The sequence below is a fragment of the Dendropsophus ebraccatus genome, chromosome 3 (genome assembly GCF_027789765.1).
Source record: "Dendropsophus ebraccatus isolate aDenEbr1 chromosome 3, aDenEbr1.pat, whole genome shotgun sequence".
Taxonomy (NCBI): domain Eukaryota; kingdom Metazoa; phylum Chordata; class Amphibia; order Anura; family Hylidae; genus Dendropsophus; species Dendropsophus ebraccatus.
The window spans coordinates 15,942,197-15,961,115 of record NC_091456.1 but is presented as its reverse complement, the minus strand read 5'-3'; the positions used below and the strand labels follow the sequence as shown (position 1 = coordinate 15,961,115).

Here is an 18,919-nt window from a genome sequence, read left to right as displayed (position 1 = left end):
GTAACATAATCCAGTGGGCGGTCTTACTCAGCCCTTTAGTCATCGCTAATTGTTCCCTTGTGAACAGTCCTGACTCATTCAGTGGATGCACGTTCCTCATCTGTCAGTCACTTATAAAGTATTCTGCATAAAGTTTTACTAGTTATTATTTTTAAAATATTTATTCAATGATTTTTTACTTAAAGGGGTAGTACACCAAAAAATGTTTCTTTTAGCTCAACGGGTGCCAGAAAGTGTCAGAGATTTGTAGTTTATTTGTATTAAAAATCTTCAATCTTCCAGTATTTATCAGCTGCTGTATGTCCTGCAGGAAGTGGTGTATCCTTTCAATTCTCACACAGTGCTCTCTGCTGCCACCTCTGTCCATGTCAGGAACTGTCCAGAGCAGTAGTAAATCCCCATAGAAAACCTCTCCTGCTCTGGACAGTTCCTGACATGGACAGAGGTGGCAGCAGAGAGCACTGTGTCAGACTGGAAAGAATACACCACTTCCTTTAGGACATACAGCAGCTGATAAGTACTGGAAGACTTGAGATTTTATTAGAAGTAAATTACAAATCTCTGGCACTTTCTGGCACCAGTTGATTTGTGGTGAACTACTCAGAGGGAGGAACTTATTGTGCTGTTTTATAGTAAAAATCTCTTTATTACAACCAATCAGAGCTCGGCTTTCATTGCAGAGCGAGTGAATGTTGTCTTACATGCATATATGCTCCGTTCTATTACCTGTACTGTATTTATGCTCCATTGTATAAGCTGTATATGTACGTATGTATGTATTCTCTGTTCTATTAGCTGTACTGTATGTATGTATGTATGCTCTGTTGTAGTAGCTGTACTGTATGTATGTATGTATGTATGTATGCTCTGTAGTAACTACTGTATGTATGCTCTGTTGTAGTAACTACTGTATGTATGTATGCTCTGTTGTAGTAACTGTAATGTATGTATGTATGCTTTGTTGTAGTAACTGTACTGTATGTATGTATGCTATGTTGTAGCTGTATGTATGTATGCTCTGTTGTAGTAGCTGTATGTATGTATTCTCTGTTGTAGTAACTGTACTGTATGTATGTATGTATGCTCTGTTGTAGTAACTGTACTGTATGTATGTATGCTATGTTATAGCTGTATGTATGCATGCTCTGTTGTAGTAGCTGTATGTATGTATTCTCTGTTGTAGTATCTGTACTGTATGTATGCTCTTTTGTAGTAGCTGTACTGTATGTATGTATGTATGCTCTGTTGTAGTAGCTGTATGTATGTATGTATGCATGCTCTGTTGTAGTAGCTGTACTGTATGTATGAATGTATGCTCTGTTGTAGTAACTGTACTGTATGTATGAATGTATTCTCTGTTGTAGTAGCTGTACTGTATGTATGTATGCTCTGTTGTAGCTGTATGTATGTATGCTCTGTTGTAGTAGCTGTATGTATGTATGTATGCTGTGTTGTAGTAGCTGTACTGTATGTATGTATGTATGTATGTAAGCTCTGTTGTAGTAGCTGTATGTATGTATTCTCTGTTGTAGTAGCTGTACTGTATGTATGTATGTATGTATGCTCTGTTGTAGTAGCTGTATGTATGTATTCTCTGTTGTAGTAGCTGTATGTATGTATTCTCTGTTGTAGTAGCTGTATGTATGTATGCTCTGTTGTAGTAGCTGTATGTATGTATGTATGTATTCTGTTGTAGTAGCTGTACTGTATGTATGTATGTATGTATGCTCTGTTGTAGTAGCTGTATGTATGTATGTATGCTCTGTTGTAGTAGCTGTATATATGTATGTATGTAAGTATTCTCTGTTGTAGTACCTGTATGTATGTATGTATGTATTCTCTGTTGTAGTACCTGTATGTATGTATGTATGTATTCTCTGTTGTAGTACCTGTATGTATATGTATTCTCTGTTGTAGTAGCTGTACTGTATGTATGTATGTATGTATGCAGGGGCGTAACTAGAAATGGCTGGGCCCCATAGCAAACTTTTGATTGCGGTCAAGTGAAGTCATAACTACATAACTGCTAGCTCTGGTCAGGAGTGCTTGCAGTTAAAGGGACATTTGCAAAACCCAGGAGACCAGCAGGGCCACCCGGTGCTGCAAATGATGACGGCTCAGGGGGCCCAGTGTATTGCAGGAGCAGGCCATGGGGCCCCCTGATGCGGCGGGCCCCATAGCAGCTGATATGGCTGCTATAGTGGTAGTTACGCCCCTGTATGTATGCTCTGTATGCTCTGTTGTAGTCACTGTACAGTATGTATGTATGTATGCTCTGTATGCTCTGTTGTAGTCACTGTACAGTATATATGTGCTAATTGTGGTTTCGTTCACCTCAGAATGAGAAGAGGAACCTGTTCAGTGAGAGGAGTAATGCAGTGCATGATAACTCGGATGATGAAGAGGATGGTTATGATTCTCCGCACATCAAAAGGAAAGGAGCTTCTGTTGATGAGTTTCTTAAAGGCTCTGAGCTTGGGAAACAGGTAATTTGTCAATTTAAGATAAAAAGTCTAAAAGTACTGAGAAATAACTAAAATATTTATTATCTGATATCTTAGTGGATGCATTAACTGTGAGCTGGGTCCTAAAGTCACGCAGTGTGTATCATGGGGAAGTAGACATGGGGGCCACTGCTGTCACTGTTAGGGATCTCCATGACCAGTTACTAGCGATGAGTGAACTTGCTGAACATTCGGGTTTGGACAAACCCAAACCTTCAGCATTTGACCCCTGGTGGCTGGAGAAGTTGGATGCATAAACCTTGGTGTGATTATTATCCTGTGTAAAAGCAAGAGTGATCAGCTGAGGACGGGAAAAATGCCCGATCCTAGGCTGATCATGTCTGTAGAACATGCTTCACAACTTATTGTTATTGGCCACACATCTTGTGTAATCCTTTGTGGAGATCACACAGCAGTGCATACTTACCTAGTGGCTGCTGCTGTGATCCAGCATCTTGTTTCCCAAATCTCCCATTTCTTCAAGCCACCACCTCCTCCAGAATGATTGACTGCCCAAGGAGGGAAGGGGGCTGAAGACACAGAGGCTGGATGGGAAAGCCAGAGAAGAGGATGCCAGATCGCTAAGTATACACTGCTGTGTGATCTGGAAACTGTCAGCACATGTATAGTATATACATATCTGTGCTGTCAGTTTCAGGGCTGCATGAACAATATAAGGATTGTTCGTTCAGTCTGACCTCTCGATCTTTCTTTTGCAATGTGAAGGCACTACAAATGAACACCGCTCTCGCTTGTTTGCAGCGGCCTGTGGCCAAGAAATCAGCTAGTTTAAAAGGACCTCAAAGGGATGCTCCAGCAAAATGTTTTTCTTTTAAATCAGCTGGTGTCACAAAGTGCCAGAGAGTTGTAATTTACTTCTATAAAAAAAAAAAATCTCCAGTCTTCCAGTACTTATCAGCTGCTGTATGTCCTGCAGGAAATGGCGTATTCTCTCCAGTCTGACACAGTGCTCTCTGCTGCCACCTCTGTCCATGTTAGGAACTGTCCAGAGCAGCAGCACATCCCCATAGAAAACGTCTACTGCTCTCCGGACTTGAAAGAATGCACCACGTCCTTCAGGACATACATGTAATGGAAGACTGTAGATTTTTTAATAGTAAGTAAAGATTTATAATAGTAAGTAAGTTTTTAAATAATAAGTAAATTACAAGTTTCTGGCACCAGTTTATTTAAAAGATTTTTTTTTTTTTTGCTGGAGTTCCCCTTTAAGTACCATCTTGACAGATTTAGTGGCCAGAATGAAACCTGCAAGATTTCAGGAATATTTTATAATCTAAACAAAAAAAAAAATTACTAACAATAATAAAGAAAAAAAAATGGTAATTTTCCCGTTACGTAAAAATTAAGACGTCACACAAACCGTTCCCTAATGCAGAGCTGGATTTCCATATTAACGCCCCCCGCACGTTAGAACGGACATCCGCCATGTTTGCACTGGAGAGTCAGATTCCCGATTGATCTTTTCCACCAAAGCTTGCTGCGGAATCATTGCGAGGGCCACAAATAGAGACTTAATTGAGACGTAATGAGTAAAACATCTGCCCCTTTTCATCTGTCGGCTACAGCATTTCTGGAGAAGAAGCAACTGGGAAAAGGGATGAAACTTAATTGGTGGTAAATTATCATGGTAATAATTGTGTAATTCAATTAGGAATATGTAACATTTGTCAGGATTCTAACCAGTGATTAGTCGCCGTTGCCGCAACGTGATGAATCTGAAGCCGAAATGATCAGTCTGACAATGCGATTTACAGATCGTGGAATATGATAGCACCAGCACATCTAGTGCTCTGCTTAATATTTTAGGTACAGACAGATGTCACAGGAATTACTTGAACTAAATGCAACTAAGTTATCTTGACCTACATTAGCAGACTGTGAACGCAGATAGTCTGTGATTGTGGTTGGAACCAAGATGGCAATGTAAGAGGCACTACTCGACTTTTACGCTCAGCTGCCGCAGTATATGTAACATGCTTTTCTTGTAAGCAGCAGAGACTCTGTTGCTGAGATTGTTGTATTCTTAAAGTGACTCTGTACCCACAATCTGACCCCCCAAACAGCTTGTACCTTCGGATAGCTGCTTTTAATCCAAGATCTGTCCCGAGATCCGTTCGGCAGGTGATGCAGTTATTGTCCTAAAAACAACTCATCATTAGGAATGCTCCAGGCAGATTGCCTCCTATTCCCCACCTGTGTGGGGGGCACATGGGCTGGGTCGTTAAGGACCTGTGCTATGTTCAGCATGGAGAAAATGTTTCATTGGCATTCCTACTGATAAAGAGGGTGGGGAGGAGGTACAGAGGGGTGGTCCAAAGTTAGAGCACAGATACTCCCATTGGGCACGGGGCTGCAAGTTTAAAAGTTGTTTTTTAGGACAATAGCTGCATCACCTGCCGAACGGACCCCAGGACAGATCTTGGATTACAAGCAGCTATCCGAAGGTGGAAGTGGTTTGTGGGTGTCAGATTGTGGGTACAGAGTCGCTTTAAAGGGGTTATCCAGCACTACAGAAACATGGCCACTTTCTTCCATAGACAGCACCACTCACATCTCCTGTTTGGGTGCAGGTTTTGTAACTCTGTGCCATTGACATGAATATAGCTTAATTGCAAACCTCACCTAATTCTTGGTGGGGCTCTTTAAAAAATAACAGATATGTCAGGGTATCTGTCCCCCTTTAACCCCTTAACGACCATGGGTGTACATTTACACCCCCACTGCCTGTGCCTTAAAGCAGGAGGGCATAAATGTACACCCCCCCTGGGGTCCCGGGCTGTGGAGCGGGCTCACGAGCTGAGTTCGCTTCATAGTCGGTAAGGACCGGCTGCTATCTGCAGCCAGGACCTCACCCTCAATGGCGCGGCCCCCGCTATCGCGCAGCCGCCCGCCATTAACCCCTTAAACGCTGCAACCGCAACGTTTAAGTATAAGCACCTCCGGTCACTTAGCAATCGGGACTCCCCCTCGCATGGCCTGATTGCTGGAGGTCTAATCCTTACCTCTGTGCAGTCTGATCTTCTGATAGAGTCGGCCACAGGCAGGCTCTATCAGAAGATCACCGATAACACTGATCCCTGCTATGCTATGGCATAGTAGTGATCAGTGTATGTAATCGAATGCTATGGCATAGTAGTGATCAGTGTATGTAATCTAATGCTATGGCATAGTAGTGATCAGTGTATGTAATCTAATGTAATAATGTCCCTAAGGGTACAAAAATTTTTTATAAAAGTTTAAAAAAATACGCCAAAGCCCCTCCCCCAATAAAAGTGAAAATCACCCCCCCCCCTTCCCATTTTATAGATAAAACACATAAAAATAAAGTTAATTAGCATATAATATACTGTAGTGTGCGTAATCAACTGATCTATTAAAATGGAACAATAAAAGTCCCGCACGGTGAACGGCGTGAACATTAAGCGGTAAAAAAAAAATGCTGAGATTGCTTTTTTTAACCCCTTAATGACCATGGGTGTATATTTACGTCCTGCGGTCGTTAAGGGTGTTCAGAGCGGGGCCGCGCGGCGACCCCGCTTTGAACAGCCGCGGTCCCGGGTGCGGCATGTAGCCCAGGACCGCGGCTATTAGCGTCCACGGTCCGATCGCCGTGCCCGCTAATAAGGTAATCAATCAGCTGCATCCGATTACCTGATGCAGCCGTTCCCTGGTGTCTAGTGGCGAAGATCGGAGTCCCGGAGGAGCGATCCTTGTGTCTGCTGCCGTCCGGGGTCTGCCGTCCGGGGTCTGCGCCGTAATGGCGTTGATCCCAGCTCGGCATTCGGTTGCTGCAGCCGGAAGCAATCGAGTGCCTATCTCATCGATCTATGCTGTATATCCTATACTGCATAGGTCTCAATGAGAGATCAGTGTGCTTATACTAGAAGTCCCCCAGGGGGGAATAACCCTAACCCCAGGGGGGGCTTCTAGTATAAGTGTAAAAAAAAGTGTTATTATTAATAAAAAGCCCCCTCCCCTAATAAAAGTCTGAATCACCCCCCTTTTCCCATGTTATAAATAAAAATAAATAAACATGTTTGCTATCGCCGAGTGCGTAATTGCCCAAACTATTAATTAATCACATTCCTGATCTCGCACGGTAAATGGCGTCAGCGCAAAAAAATCCCAAAGTGCAAAATTGCGAATTTTGGTTGCATCAAACCAGAAAAATTGTAATAAAAGCGATCAAAAAGTCGAATATGCTCAATCAAGGTACTGATAGAAAGAACACATCATGGCGCAAAAAATGACACCTCACACAGCCCCATAGACCAAAGGATAAAAGGAATAGAGCGATTTTAAGGAACATATTTTTGTTAACAATGGTTTGAATTTTTTACAAGCCATCACATACAAGAAAAGTTATACATGTTATATATCGTTGTAATCATAACGACTTGACGGACATATATACAAGTCAGTTTTACGCCAGGGCGAATGGCGTAAAAACAAATACCCCCCAAAAAAACAAAATGCTTTTTTCTTTTCTATTTCACCACACATTGAATTGTTTCCTGCTTTTGCACCATACTTTATGAAAAAATTCAGCCTGTCATTGCAAAGTACAATTAGTGGCGCAAAAAATAAGGGCTCATGTGGGTTTGTAGGTGTAAAAATACAAGTGCTATGGCCTTTTAAGCACAAGGAGGAAAAAATGAAAATGCAAAAAACAAAATTGGCCCGGTCCTTAAGTGGTTAATGACATTTTATGTATAAACAAATTAATGAACAGCGATCAATACATTTCATGTAGAAAAAATTTTTACTAATAAAAACTAGAGTTTATGATGCAAAAAAATTACACCCCATACGACGCTGTAGGGTAAAAAATAAATGCACTATAGGAGTTACAATAGGGCCATTTTAAATATGCCTATTTGCACACAAAAAAGCCCCCCAAAATTAGTGAAATCGCATTTTTTGACCCAAGTTCACCCCATAAATGATATTTTGGGGGTTCTGTCATTCATTTTATGGCAGATTAAAAGATGCCATTACAAAGTACACCTGCTCCTGAAAAAAACAAGCCCTCAAATGGCCCTGTAGGTGGAAAAATGAAAGTGTTATGGCTCTTAGAAGGTGAGGAGGAGAAACGAAAACGCAAAAGTGATAATTGGCCTGGTCCTTTAGGGGTTAATAAAAAAGAACCTTGTGGTCAATAATCAAACAAAAGTCACCGACTGTAGGACAAATAAATAAAATATAACTTACTGATATTCTTTAGAACACACTCAACACTGGTCCACAAATTACATTCAAAGATACAGAGAGAAAGAACATACTCAAAGATAAGGGAGGTCCAGGGGGGAGGATGGGGAAGAAGGGCTATAGTGCACCCTGAGCTTAATGGATTTTGCTTTCTCCCTGCCTCTTGGGGTTTCCCACCTTCTTAACACTAGGAGAGAAGAAAACAGAAGGGCGCTTCTGGGTGTAATATCATCAGGCACCAAGACAGTGTATACTAGGGTTACCACACAGGTGTCCCCCAGTACTCACCTTTTAGGGTTGTGCAATTTAGGCACCACACTAACTTTAGCAGAAAATCACCCCTGCACATCAGGTGAACCTCACCAACCTAGGGCTGTGAGTAGAACAGCATACGAACCAGGGCGCTCTGTTGGACCTCGCAGAAACAGGAAACCCCTCTGGTAGATGGCGAAGGTGATCAATACCTTCAAGGGGGCGTATGTAAGCAACAGCGTGATATAATCCAAATAATTTTAATGGTGGCAACGCGTTTCTGCCCTCTAATGCGGGAGGGCTTTTCTCAAGCACTTCTGAGCATACCTGCGCCATCTACCGGAGGGGTTTCTTGCTTCTGCGAGGTCCGACAGAGCGCCCTGGTTCGTATGCCACCTTCCTAACAGGATCCGATCCGGTATTTTTACCTTATTGTACGTGCTTCATATTTCCATCCACCCATATCCCCTCTACATATGCAGTTCTCATTGCAGGGCCACTTAAAGGGGTTATCAAGCGCTACAAAAACATGGCCACTTTCTTCCAGAGACAGCCCCACTCTGGTCTCCAGCTTAGGTGCAGGTTTTGCTGCTTAGTTCCATTGAAGTGAATGGAGCTTAATTGCAAACTGCACCTGAACTGGAGACAAGAGTCGTGTTGTCTCTGAAAGAAAGTGGCCATGTTTTTGTAGCACAGGATAACCCCTTTAATGGCCCCTCCATGTCTAGCTTCTGCGTCTTTCCTCCACGTACCATACCTCACCTCAAATCAGACATGTTTCTCTACACAGAGATGTCCCCTTTGTGTCAGGTGCCATTCCCATACCAGTCCACTAATGGGAAGCACTCGTGAGACTGTGAGCAATCTGTAACCAATGCAGCATCATGTTCTTTAATCCATAAATTGCTCCACCATCTCATTGATATCCTAGTTAGGCTCCTACTTTGCCTACTCATCAGTAACCAGCGGTACCCCAATGGATTGTGGAAGACCACAACTTCACCTATGCCATAAATCTTATGGCCACATAAAGGAAAGCAATGATACTATTGACCTGGTTGCATTTTTATGATGACAAGAGATGAGCACAACTGGAGTATGCTCCAGTCTGATCGTTCGACATTTGAATACCGTTGGCTTAAGAAGTTTGATGCAGCCCTAGGGAGTCCGGGAAAATATGGATACAGCCAATGGCCCTGGGCTGCCTCCATGTATTCCCGAACTCCCTAGGGCTGCATCAAACTTCTTCATCCACCAGAATTCACAGACTCGAGCATGCTCCAGTTGTGCTCATTTCTAAAGACAAAATTTTCCCCGAAAATTTAATTTGGTAAATGATAAATAATTTGATTGTGTCTTATCCATCTCCGAACATGAGAGGATAACCTGTGTTTTTCTTGTTTGAACTGATCAGCCGCACTATTGTCCTGGGGATGACTATCATACGGAAAGCAGTAGGGGATCTGATTTATCAGACATCTTGGAGGAAGATGAGGAGGAACTGTATTCAGAGATGCAGCTAGAGGATGGAGGCAGGAGACGTGTCAGTGTTACTTCCCACAATACACTTAAGGTAAGAGGACTGGCTATCATAAAGCAGTTGGATAGAGTTTCCAAAACCTACGTGGTATTCGGAGATATGGAGAGGTGATCATCCTAAGTAGGTGTCTTCCGGAGATATGGAGAGGTGATCATCCTAAGTAGGTGTCTTCCGGAGATATGGAGAGGTGATCATCCTAAGTAGGTGTCTTTCGGAGATATGGAGAGGTGATCATCCTAAGTAGGTGTCTTCCGGAGACATGGAGAGGTGATCATCCTAAGTAGGTGTCTTCCGGAGATATGGAGAGGTGATCATCCTTAGTAGGTGTCTTCCGGAGATATGGAAAGGTGATCATCCTAAGTAGGTGTCTTCCGGAGACATGGAGAGGTGATCATCCTAAGTAGGTGTCTTCCGGAGATATGGAGAGGTGATCATCTTAAGTAGGTGTCTTTCGGAGATATGGAGAGGTGATCATCCTAAGTAGGTGTCTTCCGGAGACATGGAGAGGTGATCATCCTAAGTAGGTGTCTTCCTATTTTATTGTTTTATAAGTTACTCTAGTGAGATAAGTTACTCTAGTTACGGTAGAAATATGCAATATGTGTTGTCTCTTGGACACTTAGGGTTATTTTCATCTTCGTACAAGTAAGAGGCCATTGGTGCAGAGAGAACCTTATTTTTTGGCAAGTAGACATATACAGTTGTATAGATCTGCAGGATGCCTCACTAGTTGAATTATAGGTCCATAATGGTTAGAACGCAAGAGACAACCGCGCACGTATCACCACCACATTTGTTTAGTTCCATCGGCCACAAGACTTTAAAGGAGCCTCAATTTCTGGGTGAAGAAGATGGCAAAGATGTCCAAACTGAGGCCATCCAGCTATTGCAAACCTACAATTTCCATCATGCCTGGACAGCCATCTCTAAAGCTTTGGCTTTCCAGGCATGATGGAAATTGTGGTTTTCCAACAGCTGTAGGGAGGGCAGTGAGTTTGACACCCCTGACCTAGGGAGCACCTGTTGTCTAATCTTGGTTTATAGAGTTAAATGCTGGAGCTGGTTGTAGACCGACACCGTGTAGCAGTCTATTTTTAACTTTCTGTTAATATTTAGCTAGTCTTTCAAGTATGAACGACCATTATAAATGCAGTAATTTCGTTTTCCAGAGAACATATCCTATAATTATTTTCTAGGCGCAGAAATGCACAGTCAGCTTTTTTTTTTCTTTTTGGATGTGAACATGCACTGAAGTGTAAAATAAAGCTTATGTGCAGCCTAAAAGGGTCTAAACTATGTAAAGGTGACACTGATATAGGCTAGAGGTGAGCCAACCTTGAGCACGATCAGGTTTGTCTGAACCTAAGGGTGCGTCATTTACGTACCGGTGGCTCCTGAAGTTGGATACAACCCTAGGGAGTCCTGGAAAACATGGATACAGCCTATGGCTGTATCCATGCTTTCCAGGCAGCCTTAGGGCTGCATCCAACTTCTGCAGCCACTGGAAATGAAATTTTGCACCTTCAGGTTCAGACAAACCTGATCGTGCTCAAAGTTGGCTCACCTCTACTATAGGCCCTTCTAAGCCAGGTCAGCACCATATTACAGAAATATTCTTTCCTAGTAGCATCATTGTAAGGGGAGAATAGCATTGAAATTTGGTAACCAAGGGATCATGACTTATCGAATGTTTGGATCGCAGATGTAAAATGATCATACGGTTGGATCTGCAATTACGGACAAATTTAGGGCACATAAATTTTTATTGGGCGATTCACACTGTCCGTTGTTTTACGGATCTGCCAAAAGAAGTCTATGGGAGCATCCATAGTTTTTTTTGCAGATCCGTAATATTTACGAAGAAACAACTGTAACATCCGCAAAAAATCACCTTAATTTAACTATCACCTTCTTATATTTTGTGCATCCGCAAAAAATGCACGACCGATGAATTTTTTGCGGATCGTGGGCTACAATTGTAGACATAATATACGGTCCTGAAAAACTACTGAACATGTGAATGAAGCCTTACTGTGCTTCCACTCGGCTCATATGGGTTCGGGCACCTCCATGGCTCAGATGATCTAAGGCAGAACATACAGTCTAGCACTTCATACTGCCGCCTTTTTCGCTATTTAACTTCATTTTCAGCTGCCCTCTCCTGTATGCCCGAGCTTCCGATATAGAGTAAGGGCTGGTGAATTGTGAGCAGCCACCCTTTACAGTCAGAATGGCGAACTGCGCATGTGCCTCCTCTTCATACAGGAAAAAATGTGCATGCTCATCCTATTACATGGACACAACCAGTGCCAACCAGGTAAAACCAGAACAAGTGGATGGGGCCATCAAGCCTTCAGACACATACATTTTGGGTAAATGATACTATTGGTTGAGTATATACATTTTTCATACACTGGGACATGATTATAATGGTCAGAATACCCCTTTAAGTGAAACTACAGCGAAAAAAAGAAGCTATTAATCCACTTTTAGTCAAACGTATTGGCCCAGATTTGCCAACCGCAACCAATCGCAGATCGTCTTTCAGCTCTGGTAAAATGAAAGCTGAGCTGTGATTGGTCGTTGTGGGCGCGTTAAACCAGTCTCTTATTTTACACCCTTTGATAAATCTGGGCCTTATTTAGTATAGATCTATGTAAAGCTGAATGTGTGTCGTCTGTCGGTGATTTGCTATAACTGTCTATAGGCAAAACCATGTACCCGATTAGCAGAATAATTTTCTCGGGTTTACCAGTGTGAAAGATGAATTGACTTTGGGTTATATTACTACCTATCGGAATGTACCATGGATAGATAGATGCCAAACTGTCTTCCAGAGGGCCCAACCTTATTGTTGTACTTGTGTTATACTAAATGGGAATGTTTTGCCTTAATACTAATATGGCCGGCTTTCTGACAAGCATTAACCAGTCTCATCCAATGTGTGCTGCATCCAAGCATCACGATGGCTGTCTGTGTGCAGCATCTCCCCTTGCATGGTCCTACTCTTACTATAGCATTGATATGCCAAGCTCTCATTGTTTGTACTGATCTTATGTTCTCTGACACCAGCCAAGCTCCTAATCATGTCTTTATTTTCACAGATTCCCATTCAGAGCATGAACCTTTCCTTCACAGAGTAAACTTGCATGCCTTATGTTTTCCATTGCCTCCAAAACTAACCCTGTCTTTATTTTCTTCTTTCTCTTCCTCTTACTTCTCTTTCCACATTTTTTGTTTCTTTTTTTTTTTGTTCTTCACACGTTTTTTGATATTGTGGTTTTCGATTCTTTTGTGGTTCGGTCCGTTCTCTTTTGTTCTATTGTGTATTGTCTTGCGAAGTGGTCTAAGACTAGTGCCACAGAGCCTTCTGTAAAGGAGCCGCCGGATTATTCCCCCCAGCAACCTCACTGTAAAAAACTGTTCAGTATTCCCGAAGTGGCAGAGGAAGAAAGTGGAGAACATTCTGAGGTCTTGCACAGAAGGACCTCTGTAGGCATGGCTTATAGCGCAAGAGGAACCGTAGTTAGATCTAATAGAGTCCCGAGGGCTAGTTGTCCAGATGGGAGACATCAAAGTCCATGGCATTACTCAAAGTGTAGGTTTAATGGGGCTTCTCCGTGCTCAGATGATCTTACGTGTGAAGGGAGCAAACTCGGAACTCTCTCCAGGAGCCCAGACAGCGGCTTGGATTGTGGGAGCGAAGAAGAGGAAGCCCGTTTCCATTACAGGAAAGGCTGCAACGCCGTTGCTAGAAATACTCCACTGCAAGAAAATCTTGTATGTCCTAGAGACCAAAAGCAAATGTTGACCCGCAGGAAAACCCTCACCAGGCAAAGCAGCGTGGAGGAGGATTTTGGTGATATCAGTTCAGGCTTTGTAGATAATGGTTCCAAGTGGCTAACCGAAAACCGCAAAGCACTGCCATGTGTCAGGGATATAAATAACAGTGACAGCCCGGGCCGGAAATCAGATGTATATAAGAAAAACTGTAGCTCAGCAGATCTAAGGCCTTCTCACAGAGACACAGAAAACTCTCTGGTGTGTTTAATATTAAAAAAAAAAAAAAAAAACTCCTTTCGCCATCTGCTTGCAAAATCATTTTTATTTTTATTTTGTATATTTAGTTTTTTTTTATTCCCTTTTTTTATTGTGTTTATGGGCTTCTATCTGGGATCTGTTTGCAGATTGCTTGTAATATGTTCTGCCTTAGGTCTATTAGTCAGCAATGCTTTTCTGGCTCGGGGCCAAGCTGTCCTTTTTTCTTTTTGTTTGTTTGCTTGTAGTGGCAAAGAATTTCCTGTCTTTCTGTTTTGTCTCTTTATTTAAGAGAAAGTATATTTGCAAACCTTTAATTTTACTTTTTTTATTTTTTACCTTGACAACTGAAACTCAATTTTAATGAAGGGTTAGCTGAAGGATAATGATTAGAAAGATTCCATCCAAATTGGAAAATTTGAATGAAATTTCTTATTTTTCGCTAGACTTTCAGGTGTCTGTCCTTGTGTGAATATGATTTATTACGTGCCCATTTGCTTTTACACAAATACTTTTATCCAAGTTTTAGTATACAACAGCAACGAGGGCCCACACTGAGCACCACAGCCTACAGATATGCGCACACAGGCCCGGATTCATCAAGGTGTGTATAAAAGAAACTGGTGTAACCTGCCCACAGCAGCCAATCACAGCTCAGCTTTCATTTTACCAGAGCTAAAAGCTGAGCTGTGATTGGTTGCTGTGGGCAGTTTACACCAGTTTCTATTTTACACACATTGATGAATCTAGGCCTCAATGTATTGAGTCACTTCATCAGCTCCTACTGATCTTCAAGAGATTTGACGTTTTTTTTTAGATGTCACACAATCAGAATTATAAGGCTGTCATGACTTGTAGGGGTACTGGAATGTTCTAGTTTTTTTTGCTTTAATATAGTCATATAGGTTGTGCGATGTTGACGGGCAGCAGTAAGATGCCACCAATGTTCCCAATCCCCTGCTCTGATGAACTGCTGCTACACAGCGCTATATAGAGAAGGGTCCCACTCCACATGTATACTGTATATACTTCTATAGAGTACCCTAGGGGAGGCTGCCTGACACAATGGCTGTGTGATGCAGCCTCTCTGCAGCGAGCAGGGCTATTGGTTCTAGTTGAGAAAGTGGTTGATAGCAATCACCACTCACTGCAGAGAGGCTGCAGCACACAGCCATCGTGTCGGGCAACAGTAAGGGGCGACACTGCTCTTCTGCCACCCAATGTACCTTATATTCTTAGATACAGTACCATGGGGGAGGCTGCCCCCGACACAATTGCTGTCTGCGGCAGCCTCGACTGGTAACAGCAATCACTGCTCCCTGTACAAAAGCTGCAGCACATGACGACCCCTTACTGCTGACACTGCGGAAGTCAAATGGTAGATTAAAAAAATAAATAAATAAATAAAATATATATATATATATATATATATATATATATATATATATATATAGTCTTTGTATCTTTGAGCAGAGTGCCTGCAGGTAGTCTTGACCAAGACCTCCAATATACAGTATACTCCAAAGGATCGCCCACTGCACTCCAGGTAAGTAGCAAAAAACGTGTTCTTCATTTCATAGTGATACAGCACAGCAAACGAGTCAAGTGCAACGTTTTCAACGGCCTCTGCCGTCTTTTTCAATTGTGAAAACGACGGCGGAGGCCATTGAAACGTTTCACTTGACTCGTTTGCGGTGCTGTATCATTATGAAATAAAGTACATGTTTTTTGCTACTTACCTGGAGTGCAGTGGGCGATCCTTGGGAATATATATATATATATAAAATTATATATAAAAATATATATAATTTTTTTTTTAAATGATGTAATAGAACTTCATATAATATCATATAATATAACTTTATATAACTTTAAGCAGTGTATTAGCAAAAAATAAAAAAAAATAATTTAGTCTCCGGAGTACGGTGCCCCTTCAACAGGACATGAACAGTTTTCTAATGGATTTCACATTCTTGAGTTTTACAGATCTATAAATTCATCAGTATTCAAGTTATTGTTTTCTTTTAAGCCAGAGTTTATCAACCAGAACGTCATGCCTCACACAGATCTGATGAATTTTAAGAAAGCAAAGCAAAAAAACACAGTCCTTGCCCAAATTTGTATTTCTTTGTTGGTGATCTCCAGGGCTTGAGTGCTCATGCACCTGTCTTTATGGAGCAACATCCATTGTAATGTACTATACTTCCAATTACTATGCTTCATACAGAATCTGAAAGCCATTGTGGTACAGTATGTGTCACTGGATGTCTGTTATAAAGACATTCTCCCCTAAAAGCATTGCTTCTATTAATGAATATCTTTGTTAGACATACTCAACATATGGCAGAGTCAAGAATGGATCCAAAAGGTGGGAAAGTATAAAGAAACGCCTTCTGTACACTGAGCAGTTCTATTAGGTCTAGCACTTGTGGTACTAGTACTAAGAGTGGTGAAAGTAACTCTGCATAGGCTGCTGGACACAATGGCCTCCTCCTATATACTGTATATAAGAATATACAGTACACAGGGGGAACGGGATCCGGCTCTGTATATCGCTGTGCAGCTTTAGGCTGTGCTACTAACTCTGCCCCCAGCTGCTGATTGACAGCTGTTTGCCTATAGACAGCATTGATATACAGCTGTCATCTGCCAGAGTGTGCTGGTGCTCATAAATATCCAGGACTGCTGAGCACATGCACATAATAGGGAGGGCTAGTTATTGTCCATGTTATTCAGAAGGATATCTCTGAATCAACTGCACAGAACAATGTAAGTGATCCATCATGCTGTTCAGCTTCTCTGTCACTGGTTTATGCTACTCGTAGGAAGGACACCATAAACTTACTGACAGTCTCTTCATAGATATGTTATGATTTATCTCAAGATAAGTCATTTGCCAGTATCCAAAAAAGGAAAGAATGGTTATCTTACATCATTGGAACATATAATAAAATGTACATATAAGAAAAAGATTGTGTGACAAAACTATTGCATCAATATTAGTTGGATTTCACACACATTCAGTTTTTTTTTTTTTTTTTTTAAACAAAGCTAAAAGTGGATTTAAAGGGAATGGAAATAAAAAGAAAGGACTTCTACCTCTCCTTCCTGTTGAATCCACTTACTGTATGAATAATTAAAAAGAAAAGCTGTGTGAGAGACTGGAGTAGGTCTAAGGTACAAAAACTGAAGCATGGTGTTTTTGTTAGCTCAAAAATGTTGCGGCCAGATATTAGATACTAGAAATATGAATCACCGTACCGTCTGACATTTTGGGGTTTGGGTTTTTTCAGGACATATTGAAAATTTTCAGTTGTTTTGCTAAATGGCGTTTGGTTTTATCATAAATATGTTTGCTTTCTCTCCCATTGACTTCTATAGGGGGTAAAAAACGACTTAAAGAGGATGTTTGTGCATAACAAAAATATGCTTTCGAGCTGCCTCTTAGTATACCTATTTTACTGCCTTTTTTCTTTTTCATTTTACAGTGTGTAAACATAACCTTATAGCGATACAGCCATGTACTGGGACCATGTGCCCACCGATATCTTGTATAGCGAGTTCTTATGTTATCCTTGACCTCACAATGCTCAAATATTTATGAACAAAGAGCATATTACTAATGTTGTGCTGTCAAAGTTCTTCTGATTTTACTTAACAACTGATTTGCAACATTTGCTGTGGTTCAAAAGTTATAGTAAGTTCAAGCGTTCATAACAATTGGATCCAACGGCTTTAGCTCGATGTTCAGCACCAGGGACAGCACATTGAATAGGTCAAATAGCTGTGCATCCTAGGGAATTATCCTGATAGTTGTTGCATGTTTCTGTGTTGATCATTTTTGAACCGCAAGAGATTGACAATCTTATTGCGACAATTTCTGGGACAATTCTGGTATTTTTGATGCTACATGATCACCTTCTACTTGATCTAATATGGTAGTTTTCACGATGGAGGTCGCGTTCAGAATATAGGATAAAAGTTAGGCCCGCCTCACCAGAGCCATCTTTCCCATTGGGCAGGGTAAGCCTGCGCTCATGTCTCATAGGGGCACCTCTGAACTGACTGCAGTGGCGTAGTTAGGCAACGATTTATAGGCTATCCCTGACTGTTTAACCCCTAGACGACCCAGGACATAAATCTACATCCTGGCGCTACTAGGGGAGTTCATAGGGGGGGCCGCTTGTTAACCCCGCTCTGAACTGCCGCGATCACGGAGGAGCAGTCCCTCTCGCCCAAACTATTAATTAATTTAATTCCTGATCTCGCACGGTAAATGGCGTAGGCGCAAAACAATTCCAAAGTGCAAAATTGCGCATTTTTGGTCACATCAAAACCAGTAAAATTGTAATAAAAGCGATCAAAAAGTTGCATATGCGCAATCAAGGTACAGATAGAAAGTAAACATCATGGCACAAAAAATGACACCTGACACAGCCCCATAGACCACAGGATAAAAGCGCTATAAGCCTGGGAATGGAGCGATTTTATGGACCATATATTTCTTAAAAATGGTTAGAACTTTTTAAAAGCCATCAAATAAATAAAAGTTATACATGTTACTTATCGTTGTAATCGTACCGAGTTGAGGAACATGCATAACAAGTCAGTTTTACCCCAGGGCGAACAGCGTAAAAACAAGAAAAAAAGGCTTTTTTTTTGTTTTTTCAATTTCACCACACATTCAATTTTTTCCTGGTTTCGCAGTGTACTTTATGCAAAAATTCAGCCTGTCATTGCAAAGTACAATTAGTGGCACAAAAATAAGGGCTCATGTGGGTTTCTAGGTGAAAAGATGCAAGTGCTATGGCCTTTTAAGCACAAGGAGGAAAAAACGAAAACCCCAAAATTTTAATTGGCCCGGTCCTCTAAGGGTTATTAAATGCCCCCCTTAGTGTGCAGATTCCATTAAATGCTATGCCTTCATTTGAAAAACCTATATAACAACTTTAACAATATGGCGGACAAGTGTAAATCTCATGCATTTCCGTCAATAGTATACAGGTTAAAAAAAATAGAAATATATTTCAAAATTCTAACAGTTAAAGACACTTTTAGAATCCCTTTAAATGCCTTTTATAAAGTGGTCCCCATCATATCCAGAGGGACCAGTGTTGTTGATGCTAAGGCATCTGCCATAATACGTTAAGTTGTTGCGTTACTATTTTCTCTATAGGTAAGGGGCCTATTCCACGGAGCGATAATCGCCCGAATTATCGCTCGGTGGAATAGAGAAAGCGATCAGCCGATGATTGTTTATTTAGGCCCAAACCTAAAATCGTCGGTCACCCATCGCACATCGCTTCATGGAATAGCAATGCGCGGTGGCGACCGATGATTTGAGAAGCACCACACA

General features: G+C 41.5%; 1 protein-coding gene across 21 annotated transcripts in view; it reads left to right on the top strand.

Annotated features, from left to right (window-relative positions):
• RIMBP2 (RIMS binding protein 2) overlaps positions 1–18,919 on the top strand; it is a 312,677-nt gene that overhangs the window by 260,064 nt on the left and 33,694 nt on the right. For 14 of the 21 annotated variants that reach the window (XM_069960976.1, XM_069960980.1, XM_069960979.1 and 11 more), the window contains 3 exons: positions 2,340–2,486; positions 9,400–9,558; positions 12,868–13,566. In XM_069960976.1, coding sequence (XP_069817077.1) covers positions 2,340–2,486; positions 9,400–9,558; positions 12,868–13,566 — 1,005 coding nt within the window. The other 7 variants (XM_069960983.1, XM_069960990.1, XM_069960986.1 and 4 more) reach the window with 3 other exon arrangements.